The sequence below is a fragment of the Oncorhynchus masou genome, chromosome 3 (assembly GCF_036934945.1).
Source record: "Oncorhynchus masou masou isolate Uvic2021 chromosome 3, UVic_Omas_1.1, whole genome shotgun sequence".
Taxonomy (NCBI): Eukaryota; Metazoa; Chordata; class Actinopteri; order Salmoniformes; family Salmonidae; genus Oncorhynchus; species Oncorhynchus masou.
In genome coordinates, this window is record NC_088214.1 from 35,453,238 (window position 1) to 35,471,506 (window position 18,269).

The window sequence follows — 18,269 nt, forward strand, 5'->3', positions numbered from 1 at the left end:
AACTTGGAAGAAAACAATTTTTCCCGTCGGAGCTTGTTTTCAGCGGTCATCTAACTCGGAATTCCAAGTCGAAAACTCGGGCATCTTTCTAGAGCTCCGACCAATTTTTCAGTTTTTGATTTGTTAAAAAAGTTTGAAATATCCAATAAATGTCGTTCCACTTCATGATTGTGTCCCACTTGTTGTGGATTCTTCACAAAAAAATACAGTTTTATATCTTTATGTTTGAAGCCTGAAATGTGGCAAAAGGTCGCAAAGTTCAAGGGGCCGAATACTTTCGCAAGGCACTGTACATTCACACATAGATCAAACCCCCTCTCAACGCAGCACCCTACCGGCATGTATGGGGCCGGCAGACAGCAGGACGAGGATGAGGACGAGGCAGAGACAGACAACTGACTGTTTACCACAAAATAACATGCCCCCATTCCCATGGAGTAACCTATATATAGGGCCAGAAGTTTGGGGGCACTTTTTGAGGCACTGTGCTTTTACTGGTATTTCCACCATTATCTACTAGCGTTGCTGTAGGTAAGAAATCCTATGAAATGTTCTGTAATTGACAAGCTGTCTCCAATCAATGTCTGGTTGTGCATGTGAGTTTGGCAGGGGGATTGCCTAAGCCAGGGGAGGTGTAGCTCTATAAATCTAAAATCGCACAAAACCTATTATTTGGCATACTATTTGTAGATCAGTGATTCTACACCTCACTTTGCTCAATTAAACCTCTCCGACAGACTCGGAAGATGTAACTAAAAATGGGTCAATTAGGGGCAGTTAAAGAGGAGAGTCAATGAAACCAACCCTGGAAGTACAGTATATTGTACAGAATTCAGGGGGGTAGCCCCGAACGGGACTACATTTTAACTGTTACCATAGTGTTTTTGCGGACATGTATAGTGTAGTGGTTTTGTGGACATTACTATATTATACTACAGTATTCACTGTAGTGTTTTTGCGGACATGGCTACTACAGTAAAGTCTGTAAAAGTCTTTAATCGGTTCAACACCCGCAAGGCCACGAAGGTATTCGAGTTCTGAGAGAATGCGCAGAACAACTGGCAGGCACATTCACTGTAATTTTCAACCTCTCCTTGTCTCAGTCTGTAATCCCCACATGTTTTAAGATGACCACCATCCTTCCTGTTCCCAAGAACTCAAAGGATTGATGCCACAATGACTATCGTCTTGTAGCACTCACATCTCTAATCGTGAAGTGCTTTGAGAGGATGGTTATGGCACACATCAACTCCATCATCCCAGAAACGCTAGACCCAGTCCAATTTGCATACCGCCCCAACAGATCCATAGACGACGCAATCTCAATTGCATTTTACACGGCCTTCACCCACCTAGATAAGAGGAATACGTATGTGAGGATGCTGTTCATTGACTATAGCTCAGCATTCAACATCATTGTCCCCTCCAAGCTCATCACCAAGCTTAGGACCCTGGGACTGAACACCTCCCTCTGCAACTGGAACCTGGAACTCCTGACGGGCCGACCTCAGGTGGTGAGGGTAGGTAATATCACCTCCGCCACGGTAACCCTGGACACGGAGGCCCCACAGGGGTGTGTGCTTAGTCCCCTCCTGTACTCTCTGTACACCCCCGACTACGTGGCTACGCACGACTCCAACGACATCATCAAGTTTGCTGACGACATGATGGTGGTAGGCCTGATCACCGGCGACAATGAGACAAAATACAGGGGATAAGTGACCTGGCAGTGTGGTGGCAGAACAACAACCTTGCCCTCCACATTAGTGAGCCCAATGAGCTGATCGTTGACTACAGGAAACAGGGGGGGCACAAGACTGCTAATTACAAAATAGCTAACAAAATGGCTACATGGACTGAGTTGACCATTGTTTTTTTTATTTATGCACACTCACGCAATTCATAATTTGCTCACACACGCACACAATTCTTTATTTTGACTATTTTCTACATTGAAGAATAATAATGAAGGCATCAATACTATGAAATAACACATATGGAATAATGTAGTAACCAAAAAAATGACAAACAAATCAAAATATATTTTATATTTGAGATTCTTCAAAGTTGCCACCCTTTCCCTTGGCACACTCTTGGCATTCTCTCAACCAGATTCATGAGGTAGTCACCTGGAATACATTTCAATTAACAGTGTCACACCCTGATCTGTTTCTCCTGTCTTTGTGTTTGTAGCCAACCTGCCCCATTATCCCCTGTGTATTTATACCTGTGTTCTGTTTCTGTTGTCAGTTCGTCTTGTCAGGTCTTACCAGTGTGCTTTCCCGTCTTCCTGTTGCTCAAGTTCTGTTTCCTAGTTTTTCCTGGTTCTGACCATTCTGCCGTACTGTACCTGCGTGACTATGACCTGTTCACGAACATCTGCCTCTCTTTGTGAGACACAGAGTAAGTGAACGGATGATCTCCGCAAGTGTGGTTCCCACCGTGAAGCATGGAGGAGGAAGTGTGATGGTGTGGGGGTGCTTTGCTAGTGACACTGGGATTTATTTAGAATTCAAGGCACACTTAACCAGCATGTCTACCACAGCATTCAGCAGCGATACGCCATCCCATCTGATTTGCGCTTAGTGGGACTATTATTTGTTTTTCAACAGGACAATGACCCAACACACCTCCAGGCTCTGTAAGGGCTATTTGACCAAGAAGGAGCGTGATGGAGAGCTGGGGGCAGCAGGTAGCCTAGTGGTTAGAGTGTTGGGCCAGTAACCGAAAGGTTGCTAGATCAAATCCCCGAGCTGACAAGGTCCTTCTGCCCCTGAACAAGGCAGCTCCTAGGCCATCATTGTAAATAAGAATTTGTTCATAACTGACTTGCCTAGTTAAATAAATAAAAATCAGATGACCTGGCCTCCACAATCACCTGACCTTAACCCAATTGGGATGAGTTGGACCGCAGGGTGAAGGAAAAGCAGCCAACAAGTGCCCAGCATATATGTGGGAACTCCAACACTGTTGGAAAAGCATTTCTCATGAAGCTGATTGAGGGAATGCCAAGAGTATCTCAAATATAAAATATATTTGGATTTGTTTAACAATTTTTTTGGTTACTACATGATTCCATGTGTGTTATTTCATAGTTTGATGTCTTCACTATTATTATTCTACAATGCAGAAAATAGTAAAAATAAAGAAAAACCCTTGAATGAATAGGTGTGCCCAAAGTTTTGACTGGTACATTTATACTGACTCTACACACACGCTCACCCACTCACATACAATCATCAAATACGCTGATGCTACTGTGTTTATCATATATCCAGATGCCTTTTCACCACCATATCTACCTCAATCACTCCATTATCACTGCACACTGTAAATATGGTACTGGAACTGATTGATTTACTGCATTTATATGTTTAGAGCTTGCAAAAAAGGCATTTCACTGTACTTGTGCACGTGATATTAAAACTTGAAACTAGTAAGTAGTATATAAATATAATAATGCTATAGTATTTGGACCATGGTACACCATAATATTTTTTGAATGTAGATTAGCTGTAAATGTGAGACATGTTTATGTTCGAACTAGGACCACAATGGAAATTACTTTTTGTGTTATTCTTGACGAATTTCTATACTGATCGAAAATATAAAAGCAACATGTAAAGTGCTGGTCCCATGTTTCATGTCCTACAAATGTTACAAACGCACGAAAAGCTTATTTCTATACAATTTTGTGCACAAATGCATTAATGTCCCTGTTAGTGAGCCTTTCTCCTTTGCCAAGGCAATCCATCCACCTGACAGGTGTGGGATATCAAGAAGCTGATTAAACAGCATGATCATTACACAGGTGCACCTTGTGCTGGGGACAATAAAAGGCCACTCTAAAATGTGCAGTTTTGTCACACAATATAATGCCACAGATGTCTCAAGTTTTGAAGGAGCGTGCAATTGGCATGTTGACTTTAGGATTATCCACCAGAGCTGTTGCCAGAGAACTGAATGTTCATTTCTGTATCATAAGCATCCAACGTTGTTTTAGAAAATTTGGCAGTACGTCCAACCAGCCTCACAACCACAGACCAAGTGTAACCACGCCAGCCCAGGACTTCACTGGAGTTTACCTGTGGTAAATTCAATTGATTGTACATGATTTGGAAATGCACACACCTGTCTATATAAGGTCCCACCGTTGACAGTACATGTCAGAGCAAAAACCAAGCCATGCGGTCGAAGGAATTGTCCGTAGAGCTCCGAGACAGGATTGTGTCGAGGCACAGATCTGGAGAAGGGTACCAAAAATTTCTGCATATTGAAGGTCCCCAAAAACACAGTGGCCTCCATCATTCTTAAATGGAAGAAGTTTAGAACCACCAAGACTCTTCCTAGAGCTGGCCGCCAGGCCAAACTGAGCAATCAGGGGAGAAGGGCCTTAGTCAGGGAAGTGACCAAGAACCTGATGGTCACTCTGACAGAGCTCCAGAGTTCCTCTGTGGAGATGGGAGAACTTTCCAGAAGGACTTCCATCTCTGCAGCACTCCACCAAACAGGCCTTTATGGTAGGAAGCCACTCCTCAGTAAAAGGTACATGACAGCCTGCTTGGAGTTTGCCAAAAGGCACCTAAAGGACTCTCAGACCCTGAGAGACAAGATTCTATGGTCTGATGAAACAAAGATTGAACGCTTTAGTCTGAATGTCAAGTGTTATGTCTGGAGGAAACCTGGCACCATCCCTGCGGTGAAGCATGGTGGTGGCAGCATCATGCTGTGGGAATGTTTTTCAGTGGCATGGACTGGGAGACTAGTCAGGATCAAGGGAAAGATGAATGGAGCAAAGTACAGGGAGATCCATGATGAAAACCTGCTCCAGAGCACTCAGGACCTCAGACTATGGCAAAAGTTCACCTTCCAACAGGACAACGAGCCTAAGCACACGGCCAAGACAATGCAGGAGTGGCCTAGCTAGAGCCCGGACTTGAACCCGACCGAACATCTCTAGAGAGACCTAAAAATAGCTGTTCAGCGAAGGCTCCCCATCCAACCTGACAGAGCTTGAGCAGATCTGCAGAGAAGAATGGGAGAAACTCCCTACATACAGGTGTACCCAATAAGACTAGAGGCTGTAATTGCTGCCTGTTTTTGCTTTGTCATTATGGGGTATTGTGTGTAGATTTTAGAATAAGGCTGTAACGCAACAAAATGTGGAAAAAGTCAAGGGGTCTGAATTCTTTCAGAATGCACTGTAAGTCATTATTCTTTTTAATTGCATTGCACACATTATTTTAATTGCATTGCACACAGGATATAAGATAAACAGAGTAGCAGCAGCTTGCATATGATTGGGTGTGCGGGTACGTAGAGTCAGTTTAAATGTATGTACATATTATGTGTGAGTGAGTAAATTATTTTATGTGTGTGCTTGTGTGTGTGTTGGAATGAAACAGACAGTAGGGCCCTGTGATTGTGCATAACAGTCCGTGAAGCCATTTTGTTAGCTATTTTGTTATTAGCAGCATTATGGTCAATAAAGACATAGTATTGCTTTGGGATAGAAGCTGTTCAAGACCCTGTTGGTGTCAGACTTACACCGTTACCTCTTGCTGTGTGGCAGCAGAGAAAATAGTTTATGGCTTGGGTGGTTGGGGTATACGATTTTCCGGGCCTTCTTTTCACTCCGCCTGATATAAAGGTCCTGGGTGGCAGGGAGCTCTGCCCCAGTAATGTACTGGTCTGTCCGCACAATGTTATTTATTTAACCTTTATTTAACTAGGCAAGTCAGTTAAGAACAAATTCTTATTTATAATGACGGCCTACCAAAAGGTAAAAGGCCTCCTGCGGAGGCCAGGGGCCTGGGATTAAAAATAAAAAATAAATACAACATCACAACATGGTAGCAGCATAAAACATGGTACAAACATCATTGTGCACAGACAACAGCACAAAGGGCAAGAAGGTAGAGACAACAATACATCACACAAAACAGCAACAGCTGTCAGTAAGTGTCCATGATTGAGTCTTTGAATGAAGGGAATGAGGAAAAACTGTCCAGTTTGAGTGTTTGTTGCAGCTCGTTCCAGTCACTAGCTGCAGCGAACTGAAAAGAGGAGTGACCCAGGAAGGTGTGTGCTTTGGGGACCTTTAACAGAATGTGACTGGCAGAACGGGTGTTGTATGTGGAGGATGAGGGCTGCAGTAGATATCTCAGATAGGGGGGAGTGAGGCCTAAGAGGGTTTTATAAATATCAACCAGTGGGTCTTGCGATGGGTATACAGAGATGACCAGTTTACAGAGGAGTATAGAGGGCAGTGCTATTGCCATACCAATTAGTGGTGCAGCCAGTCAATATGCTTTCAATGGTACCGCTGTAGAACCTTTTCAGGATTTGAGGGCACATGCCAAACTTTTTCAACCTAGATCAGAGCTGTTAGTATTTGCTGACATCTAGTGGTAGATAAACGCAGTTACATAAAATGCAACAATGTATATGATCATTCGGAATTAACAACATATATGAAGTACGGAATGATTTCGTAAAAATAAGTATTTATTGCACTTGTCTTTTACTAGCACTCATTTCACTGAAACTACTTTTTTGGGGGAGGGAAGTAACGTTACTTACTTGCAATGACTGTGATATATGGTTGTCTTACCTACCTTAGTTAAATGCAACGACTGTAAAGTCGCTCTGGATAAAAGCGTCTGCTAAATGGCCAAAATGTAAAATACTCGCAAACATTTTATGTGAACCTAAATTGAACAGGCCATGTGATATTCGTGACCCGGAAAAGAAACAATCAGATACTTTGAACTCTGACCCCGCCCACCGTGTACGTGGAGCAAAAACAATTACTCATATGCTGCTCGTTTTCTCTTCTGACCTTAGTCGTGCAAGAATTTTTGATAAATAGGTACTGACCGGTAGTATATTATTTAACAAACTATATGGGGAAGCTGATGTTATCTTTAGAAGTCATGTTTTCTACGTTTGCTTGACAGCCACTGATAGCACTCCAGGTAACGTTAGCTAGCTATAACTAATGTCGCTAGCAAGCTAACCCATAAAAAACACAGGTAAATCGTTCAACTGCGTAAGCTAGGAATGTAAGTAACTTTTGAAATGAAAACTAGCTAGCAATCATTATCATTGTCTTGCATTTACGAACCCCGGCAGTGGTTGTGTGTGACATTTTAGCTAGCTAGCTGATTAACTAAACCGATGGCTCCTATGGGAATCCGTCTTTCGCCACTTGGAGTGGCAGTGTTTTGCTTATTGGGACTCGGCGTGATCTACCACCTATATGCCGGAGTTATATCCAGCCGCATAGCTGCTTTTACGTCGAAGAGAACAGTGAATCTCCGCGACCTGCTCGCACTGTCAGTGGAGGCTGCAGTCCAGGGCGGTCGGGAGGTGAAGAGGGTCAGAGAAGAGGACAAGTTAGAAGAAAAGACCAAGGGGAAAACGAAGGAAGGGGCGAGTGAAAAGCTCACTCAGGGGGACTTAAACTCTCACAGAAAGATGTATTATCTTATCAAGAACACTTATCCATATGTACAGGTAAAGAGGAAATTATATTTATGTGTATCGGTGCATGAGTAGTTGGAAAAGGGGGGTACCTAGTCAGTTGTTCAACTGAAATGTGTCTTCCATTTAACCCAAGCACTCTGATTCAGGGGGCTGCCTTAATCGACATCCACGTCATCAGGCTCACACTGTGTACCACATTGTTTATTTATACCCTTTTATAGATAGACTTACCAGTATGTTGCCTGTAAAAAAAAAATATCTGTCAATGTTTTTTGTGCCCAATTCACACAGACCAATTTTTACCACATTCCCGGGATAAGCCTTTTATATCTCCCGTGCATGTTTAGGAGCTGGAGTAGAAGTGGGCCGATTTGGCTGGGCATCTATTTGAATAGATCCATTGAATATACACTGTCACAAAGAAGTCCATTCTTAATTGTTTTTAGACGGGCCCTAAGAAACATAAGAATAATACAATTTATTTTCTAAATAATAGTGTCATATTGTGAGTAGAATAGTGTTACTGGTCTGTGCAGCCTGTATGCTAAATCAAATTGTATTGCTCCATACACAAGTATAGCAGTTATTGTGGGTGTAGTGAAATGATTTTGTTCCAAGCTCCAACAGTGCAGTAATATCTCGCAATACACGCACATCTAAAAGTAAAAGAATGGAATTAAGAAATATAGAATTATTAAGGTGAGCAATGTTTGAGTCTGGAATATGTGTGTATGTTCTATCCACATACTGTTCATGTCTGAAGAATACATAGAATAGTATATGTACAGCAATAGTTGAATAGGATAGGCCTTGACTAGAATAGTTTATACATATGAAACGGCTAAAACCGTATGTACATAAGTCACCAATATTCCATTATGAAAGTGACCATTGTTCCATGTCTATAGGGCAGCAGCCTCTAAGGTGCAGGGTTGAGTAACCAGGTGGTAGCCGGCTAGTGACTGTGACTAAGTTCAGGGCAGGGTACTGGGTGGAGCCTGGCTCAGTCTGATGACCTTGAGGTAGAAGCAGTTTTTCATTTAGTTATGCAAGTCAGTTAAGAACAAATTCTTATTTACAATGACAGCCTACCCCGGCCAAACCCGGACGCCACTGGGCCAATTGTGAGCCTCCCTATGGGACTCCCAATCACGGCTGGATGTGATGCAGCCTGCATATGTCACTAAATACTCCAAAAGTAATCTGATTTTTGTAATACATTTCAAGCAATATTTCAACAGCTAACATTTCTACAGCCTAATTGTAGCCTAACCAACATACAAACGGAGATTCGGTGGGGGGGGGAAACATTCGGACATTGATTGACGTATCAAAACGAGTCCACACACTTGTCTCAAAACAGCGTGAAACGGTGCTGTAATAGTTGAACACGCGGGCAGACTATTGCTTCAAATGTGTTATAACAATTGGATGACTGGGAGTTTCAGTAAGCAACAATTTGATGCCTTCCATGGCATTAGCCTACTTTATTCCAGAAAACAATGCATATGGTGGGCTATGCAAAGAGATGGGTGAAGTGACATGCTTTGCAAAGTTAAGAACCAGCAGAAGGATCGTAGTAACGGGCACTGCCTAGCAACCATCAAGAGCGTAGTATGTGCCAATGCATTGCATTACGGCTACATTTCATACTAAGCCATAGGCAGAACTTCACTGCAATCATGATTAGGTCGTTTAGCGGAAATATAATTAGAGGCTTTGTTGCCGACAACACCTTTCATGTATAAAGAAAAGTCGGCAAAGAGTTGGTAGGATCCTTTGGGCTGCAGGTAGCCTAGAGCGTTGGGCCAGTAACTGAAAGATTGATGGATCGAATCCCAGAGCTGCCTAGGTTAAAAATCTGTCCTTCTGCCCCTGAACAAGGCAGTTAAACCACTGTTCCCCGGTAGGCCGTCATTGTAAATAAGAATTCAAATAAATAGTAGATAAAGTTTAACTTGTTTTGTTTTTAAGTTGGTGGGAAAACATATTGGTTTGAAAGGTGTATTACTGACACATACCATGACTTATTGTAGTTCCATTGTCTACGCCCCAGATTGTTTGCAATGTAAAGCACACCCTTATTTGTCCCTGTATTGTTCAGTGTCAATCACCATAAGAGGCATTGACGACATTACTTCTAACATAACCACGTGTTCAACAGAACAGCCTTCGTCTTCATAGTATTGATAATGATTTTTACACGCTGATGTTTACGTGTGTTCTGTCCCTTTTGTAGGTTAACTCTGAAGAGCATGATGAGACCAACAATGAGCTGGGGGTGTGGAACAGAGACATCCCTGCTGACATCCTAAAAAGTGTGGAGGTGAGCAGGGATGTGCCTGCTGACAGTATCACCATCTGGATAGACCCACTGGACGCCACTCAGGAGTATACAGGTATGGTGTCATGTAGCAACCCACTATGGTCGGTGTTCTGAAGGGTCATGCCACCTCACCAATTCCCTATTTACCCTCTGGACACGCCCAACTCTTGCCAACTCACCTTAACTGAACTCGCTCTGATAATCACCATTCCACTCCCTTCCTCAGTAGCTTGTTTTACCTTATTGTTTGGTGGCATGGGGCGGCCCAAGTCCTTATTCCTTTTCCTTTGTTGTACGTGACCTGACTAAAAACCACAACATCCTAGAACAACCTCTTATCACAACTTGTATCTCAAATGTACCTACTGGCATTACAAGCCATCAAATCTTCATCCTAACCAGAGCTTGAAACCTACCCTAAGATGGTCCACCCTAGTCCTTTTATTTCGGCCTAATGCCAAACCTTCTCAATGATTTGATTATCTATATTAATGTTCAGACTTATACTAAGCTTTCCCGCTAGATGCCATGTCAAAATGGAGCCCTACTGTAAATGTACCAAAGCAATAGGAGGCCAACAGATGGGTTTACTTTCACCAGTCCTGTTATACCATGTCAATGTTAGCCATTGTCAAGATAAGAAATACAGTGCCTTCAGAATGTATTCACTCCCCTTGACTTTTTCCACGTTTTATTGTTACAGCCTGAATTTCAAATGGATTAAATTGAGATTCTGTGTTACTGATCTACATGCAATACCCCATAATGTCAAAGTGTAATTGTTTTTTTAGAAGTGTTTACAAATGAATAAAACATGAACAATTTAAATGTCTTGAGTCAATAAGTATTCAACCCCTTTTTATGGCAAGGCTAAATAAGTTCAGTAGTAAAAATGTGCTTCACAAGTTGCGTAGACCTAATCTGTGTAATAGTGTTTACCATGATTTTTAAATGACTACCCCTCCCCTGTAACCCACATACAATTATCTGTAAGGTCCCTCAGTCGAGCAGTGAATCTCAAGCTGAATCAAACACAACGTCCAGGGAGTTTTTCCGATGGTTCGCAAAGGGCACCTATTGGTAGATAGTTTAAATCCAGAAGCGGACATTGAATATCCATTTGAGCATGGTGAAGTTATTAATTACACTTTGGATGGTGTATCTAAACATTAACTAGGCCACTACAAAGATACAGGTGTCCTTCCTCACTCAGTTGCCGGAGAGTAAGGAAACCGCTCATGAATTTCACCATGCGGCCAATAGTGACTTTAAAACAGTTAGAGTTTAATGGCTGTGATTGGAGAACTGAGGATGGATCAACAACATTAACATAGATCCAAAATACTAACCTAAATGACAGTGAAAAGAATGAAGTCTGTACAGAATTAAACTATTCAAAAACATGCATCCTATTTGAAATAAGGCACTAAAGTAATACTGTAAAAAAACTTTTTGTCCTGAATTCAAATGTTATGTTTGAGGCAAGTCCAACACATCACGGAGTACAACTTTTCATATTTTCAAGTATGGTGGCGGCTGCATCATGTTATGGGTATGCTTGTTATTGGCAAGGACTATGGCGTTTTTGGGATAAAAATAAATGGAAGAGTTAAGCACAGGCAAAATCCTAGAAAACCTGTTATCTGCATTCCAACAGACACTGGAAAACAAATTCACCTTTCAGCAGTACAATAACCTAAAACATAAGACCAAATATACACTCAAGTTACTTACCAACACAACATGGAATGTTCCTGAGTGGCCTAGTTAATGTTTAGACTTAAATTGTCTTGAAAATCTATGGCAAGACTTGACAATGAAAATGGCTGTCTAGCAATGATCAACAACCAATTTGTCAGAGCTTGACAAATGTAAAGAATAATCAGCAGATATTGTACAATCCAGGTGTGCAAAGCACTTAGACTTACAGCTGCAATCGCAACATGTATGGTCTCAGAGGGTTGAATACTTATCTAATCAATATGCATTTACATTTTAGTCACGTAGCAGACGCTCTTATCAAGCGCTACTTACAGTAGAGTGCATACATCTTCATACTTTCTTTCCATACTGGTCCCCCGTGGGAATCAAAACCACAACCCCGGAGTTGCTCGTGTTTGTGTAGATTGTTGACAGAACATTACAAATCTATTTTAATCCCACTCTGTAAAAACAATGATAGGGGTGTGAATACTTTCTGAAGGCACTGTAGTTTAGGACAGATCGATACTATAGGACAAGATGGGGAAAAAAATATATATGTAAGTACTATTTAGACACAGCTTAAGTTTGATCTCTACTCTTTGTGTGGGTGATTGAAATGAGACTGTGGGGGCTACCTATACTCAGCTACAGAGTAGTTGTCTTAGCAGTGTCCTGTTTCCTAAGCTGTATCCTGTTTCAATGAGCCCGTTGTTTTCTTTCTCCTATTGACAGAGAACCTGCTCAAGTATGTCACGACCATGGTGTGTGTGGCCGTGGATGGGAAACCTGTCATAGGCGTGATCCACAAACCTTTCACAGGATACACAGGTTGGTTTTTCACTGTCACCGATTGTATACAAGGTATGTACGTGTGACAATCCCTCAATGGTTTAAAGCATGGGATTTTTTTGAGTAGACAAAATGCTCACCATAGTTCCTACACCAATCTAATGCTTTTAAATCTGTTAGGGCAGTGAACGAGTGCAAGCTTTGGAGAGAAGGGGGAGAGACATCATTTGTGTTCAGGACAGAGCAACACTGTTCTACTGTAAGATATACCAGTCAGTGGACTGGTGACAGCAGGGGCTAAGTCACTCCTTTGAGAATTCCCCCGGGAGGGGAGCTCACTATAAGGTGGCTTCATTGGTGATTGTGAACGGCTGCATTGTGTCCATTGAATGGCGAGACGATGGATGTGTGAACCCACTGTCAGGAGAGTGTGGGTTTGTGTTTACTTGCAGTGTCCCGTCCATGCCCAAAGAAAATGATTTCAATTCATCTTTATTGTTACAGCCAAAATAAGTCATGGCCTAGCCTCTACCCACAGGAGTTTCTTTCCTGACAGTTATATCTGTTTCTTGCATTCTATATTACTTAACTGTAACCAGTCCTGTTGGTGTGGAACTAAAAGTCCATCTCCAGCTATTTAAAGCATATGTTCCTGTCCACAGCTTGGGCCTTGGTTGGTCATGGGTCTAACATGAAGCCTCGCACCACCTACAACATGAACCCCCCCAAGGTCATCGTGTCCCGGTCACATGCCGGGAAGGTGAAGGGTTTCATCGAGGAGGCCTTCGGCAACACTACAGTTATTCTCCCAGCAGGGGGCGCAGGTACGGCGCTGTGCTTAAGCGTTCACCCACATTTGTTATGGTAGTAGTCTATCGCCTATGATTGAATGCAACCTATGATTAGTCATTACTTAACATTTTGAGAGGCATATGTATTTCTGTGGATGTTAGTTTCATGCAGACACATTAAACTTCACTTCACCCCATTTTAATATGCACTATATGGATCAACGTTATTTCTGTGATCATATCGGCATTATATCAGCCCCTTTTTCGATGCAACAAACCAAAACAAAGTTAACTTTGCAAGATTGAGTCTGTGATTTTGTTATAGGCAAATCCAGAGTGCAGCGGATTAGAATTCTATTGGCGGGGGAGTAGCCCACGAGCGGTCTTTCAATCACCCGTGAGTGAATGCGCTTTTCAGATCACTTCATATCAGAGCGCAGAGCTGCGTGTGCACATTTGTTGATATTCTTTTCTAGTTAGTGAGTTATTAGCCCTGTTACAGATCAGTATAGGTCAGCAATGGGGAGTTACTGATTCCTGCAAGAGCACAAAACGTCTAGGCTACATTTCAAGCTGTCTTTTTGAAAAGCCAGTCAAGCTTAATTAAAGGGGCGGTGTTGTATTTTGAGACCGGCTTGAATATGCAAATAAGCCAATAGGCGGAGGGGTAGTCTACATTGTCGAATTCTCTATATGGTAATAATAATTGTATTTTGTAAAGGGGTTTCTTGCAACATGCAACACAGTACCATGCATTTTGTCATCTATTTGGCCCATGGTATTAGACCAAGTAAAAGAGAACATGAATTAATGTAAAATCGGTTTTTAAAATTCTCATGCAATGTAGGCCTGCATTGAACACCACATATAGGCTACTGTAGGCTATATCGTGTACATTTCAAATGTATTTCCATTCAAAAATGTTATCTGATTTTCTCAATTGGTTTTGTTGGTTGGCCTACATTATGCTCAGATAGCCACAATAGCCTATTGGCTACTGTCTACACTGTAAGGGTACAGACTTAGTGTTCACTGTGCCGGAAGTTGCACAAAATTCCACTCACAAGACCAAGAATTTGCTACTTACTTGCAAAAAGTTTGAAGGAACATTGGTTTCAAGTGTTATGTAATTTTGGAATCAAATTATTTCAGATATGTAAACTCAGCAAAAAAAGAAATGCCCTGTCACTGTCAACTGCGTTTATTTTCAGCAAACTTAACATGTGTAAATATTTGTATAAACAAAAGATTCAACAACTGAGACATAAACTGAACAAGTTCCACAGACATGTGACTAACAAAAATTGAATGTCCCTGAACAAAGTGGGGGTCAAAATCAAAAGTAACGGTCAGTATTTGGTATGGCTACCAGCTGCATTAAGTACTGCAGTGCATCTCCTCCTCATGGACTGCACCAGATTTGCCAGTTCTTGCTGTGAGATGTTACCCCACTCTTCCACCAAGGCACCTGCAAGTTCCCTGACATTTCTGGGGGGAATGGCCCTAGCCCTCACCCTCCGATCCAACAGGTCCCAGATGTGCTCAATGGGATTGAGATCTTGGCTCTTCGCTGGCCATGGCAGAACACTGACATTCCTGTCTTGTAGGAAATCATGCACAGATGAGCAGTATGGCTGTTGGCATTGTCATGCTGGAGGGTCATGTCAGGATGAGCCTGCAGGAAGGGTACCACATGAGGGAGGAGGATGTCTTCCCTGTAACGCACAGTGTTGAGATTGCCTGCAATGACAACAACCTCAGTCCGATAATGCTGTGACACACCGACCCAGACCACGACGAACCCTCCACATTGATCCCGCTCCAGAGTACAGGCCTTGGTGTAACGCTCATTCCTTTGACGATAAACGCAAATCCGACCATCACCCCATGTAAGACAAAACAACGACTCGTCAGTGAAGAGCACTTTTTGCCAGTCCTGCGAGGGAGGGTTTGTACCCGTAGGCGACGTTGTTGCCGGTGATGTCTGGTGAGGACCTGCCTTACAACGGGCCTACAAGCCCTCAGTACAGCCTCTCCCAGCCTATTGCGGACAGTCTGACCACTGATGGAGGGATTGTGTGTTCCTGGTGTAACTCGGGCAGTTGTTACCATCCTGTACCTGTCCCGCAGGTGTGTTGTAAAGATGTACCGATCCTGTGCAGGTGTTACACTTGGTCTGCCACTGCGAGGACGATCAGCTGTCTGTCCTGTTTCCCTGTAGCGCTGTCTTAGTCGTCCCACAGTACGGACATTGCAATTTATTGCCCTGGCCACATCTGCAGTCCTCATGCCTCCTTGCAGCATGCCTAAGACACGTTCACGCAGATGAGCAGGGACCCTGGGCATCTTTTTGTGTTTCATAACTGTGACCTTTCCCACTGTAAGCTGTTAGTGTCTTAATGTCCAATCCACAGTTGCATGTTCATTAATTGTTTATGGTCCATTGAACAAGCATGGAAAACAGTGTTTAAACCCTTTATGATGAAGATCTGTGAAATTATTTGGATTTTTACAAATTATCTTTGAAAGACAGGGTCCTGAAAAAGGTCTGTTTTTCTTTTTTTTGCTAAGTTTATATAGCTCATTATTACTATGGTTTTCAATTATTGCTGTTGTATTTTCCATTGATCCCAGGCTATAAGGTGTTGGCTCTGCTGGACCCCCTTGATGAGGACATTGAGAAGGCTGACGTGTACATCCACGTCACCTTCATCAAGAAGTGGGACATCTGCGCCGGCAACGCCCTGCTCGCGGCCCTGGGAGGTCACATGACTACGCTGAAGGGCGAGGAGATAGACTACTCGGGGGCCGCGGGCAACAGGGAGGGTCTGCTGGCCAGCGTCAAGGTGGACCACCAGGACCTGGTGGCCAAACTGCCGGCATGGGACTCCTCTGACAAACACTGAAGATCACACACATACACACGCACACACACATATATATATATTCACAGACACAGATATTTACACACACACACAGCCATATATATACACACACACACACACACACACATATATATATTCACAGACACAGATATTTACACACACACAGCCATATATACACACACACACACACACAGATGATCAGAGACAAATGGACAAGATGACCATAAGCCTTGAAGACCTAACAAGCACAGATGAGAGGACAACACGATCTGGGACAAGACAATAATGCAATATATTACAAAGCCCGCCAGTCTCCTTCAAACTCCTTTCACCATTTTTTAAATGTTTGTTAAGCTAGATAGGTTAACCGTTTGAGGAGATCAATTGTTTAACTCTCGCTTAACACCTTACATGATAGGGGTGGGGTTTTGGCTGCTGCAATGCGAATCGAGTTTGAATATTGGGGAATGGTAGTTTGAGTAGATCAATCCTTTAAAAAAAATAACATTTTCCGCTTGACACAGTCCCAACGTGAAAATCCTACAGCTTGGAAAGTCTTAACTGGGATTGTACAGTGGACTAATGGAAAAAATACCAAAAGATTGTTTGAGTGGATTTGTCCTTTAATGCATGGTACTTCCTTCAGATTCACATTCATTTGATTGTTCTGTATGCATGTGAAGGTACAGTTTCCTTATTTTTTCATGAATATCATCAGAGTTCAGTTTGTATCGCAGCCTCCTTCGCCTCCACCTTTTGGGGAAAAAGGCTATACAGTGTGTTAAATCCATATGTGGCTTATTTAGTCAATGCATTTGTAAGTCTACTCTACTAGAAACCATGCTTTTGTACATATGTTAAGTGGAAATACTTATTAGCTAAACATGCTAATTTAGCAACAATATATTGGAGATCTTTGGTAATGATTTAGATTGTCAACAGAACACCCCTACTGTATATTGACATTCGGAATAGACCGTCCATACATGGATATCATTAACACTGTGAATACTAACTGTATTGTCCAACTGCGCTTTCTCAAAAGGACTATTTTTGTGCCGTGTGTGCACACGTTTTGTGTCTGAACTGGATGTGATTGCTAAGTCTGTGCATATAGCTGTCATGTAGCTGTGTCTCTCAAACTCCCCTCTTGTGTTTCAAATGAAATGCCGGTGTGCATGACATCAGTGACGGGGTTATGACTGCTTCATATGTGATCGAGATCATTTCATTTCTGTTTGACGTATGTTGCACTGTTGAGAATTACAGGTTCAAAGCTGTCCCTGTCCATTAATTGAACCCGTTTCTATAAACATTTGTCATGTTTTCAAGAGATTATAGCAAAAATAAAGAAGCAGAATGGTGGAATCCTAAAAGATCAAGTCTGTTCACTGTACTTAACCCATGAAGGTAGATTCAAAAAGTCCAAACTACAGTACAACGTGTATTGTTTTACCAGAAGAGGGAGATGTTTGCATGGCCATTCTGTTCGTCGGGACGAAATTGGTTGAGCAGAGCAGAACATGTGGGTAAAGTGATGTTTTGAAAATGTGTCATTGGCTTTGATATGCTGATTAGTTAGAGATGATCCAATCGCTGATGACTTTGTTTTGAACAACGCCTCTCATTTTGACGTCACCACAACTTCAGTGATGGCAGCCTCAGACTGACGTATGTAGCGAACATAGGGCAGCGGAATAATTCAGTTTGATTTGTCAGGCAAACAATTCATAGGCAAGTTCTCTGCATTTGAGGCTACTAATCCCATGAAACTGGTCCTTGACATGTTTATCAAGCTGAGACTCCATGTCCTTTGCTACTCTGTCATAGCCTCTCTTTATCAAGCTGAGACTCCATGTCCTCTGCTACTCTGTCATAGCCTCTCTTTATCAAGCTCAGACTCCATGTCCTCTGCTACTCTGTCATAGCCTCTCTTTATCAAGCTGAGACTCCATGTCCTCTGCTACTCTGTCATAGCCTCTCTTTATCAAGCTCAGACTCCATGTCCTCTGCTACTCTGTCATAGCCTCTCTTTATCAAGCTCAGACTCCATGTCCTCTGCTACTCTGTCATAGCCTCTCTTTATCAAGCTCAGACTCCATGTCCTCTGCTACTCTGTCATAGCCTCTCTTTATCAAGCTCAGACTCCATGTCCTCTGCTACTCTGTCATAGCCTCTCTTTATCAAGCACAGACTCCATGTCCTCTGCTACTCTGTCATAGCCTCTCTTTATCAAGCTGAGACTCCATGTCCTCTGCTACTCTGTCATAGCCTCTCTTTATCAAG

The 18,269-nt window shown here is 42.5% G+C and overlaps 1 protein-coding gene across 1 annotated transcript; it reads left to right on the forward strand.

Annotated features, from left to right (window-relative positions):
- Positions 1-6,770: 6,770 nt before the first annotated feature.
- Positions 6,771-17,359, forward strand: bpnt2 (3'(2'), 5'-bisphosphate nucleotidase 2). Its single transcript, XM_064939022.1, has 5 exons — positions 6,771-7,518; positions 9,728-9,887; positions 12,251-12,346; positions 12,970-13,131; positions 15,733-17,359. Exons 1-5 carry the CDS (start codon positions 7,180-7,182, stop codon positions 16,002-16,004), a joined length of 1,029 nt encoding a protein of 342 aa, XP_064795094.1. The 5' UTR covers positions 6,771-7,179; the 3' UTR covers positions 16,005-17,359.
- Positions 17,360-18,269: the final 910 nt, after the last annotated feature.

Excerpts from the sequence above, each read along its gene's own strand:
- bpnt2 (XM_064939022.1), top strand. The coding sequence starts at position 7,180 with ATGGCTCCTATGGGAATCCGTCTTTCGCCACTTGGAGTGGCAGTGTTT. Across the intron at positions 9,888-12,250 it reads CGCCACTCAGGAGTATACAG|AGAACCTGCTCAAGTATGTC; the intron begins GTATGGTGTCAT and ends TCCTATTGACAG. Across the intron at positions 13,132-15,732 it reads TCTCCCAGCAGGGGGCGCAG|GCTATAAGGTGTTGGCTCTG; the intron begins GTACGGCGCTGT and ends CATTGATCCCAG.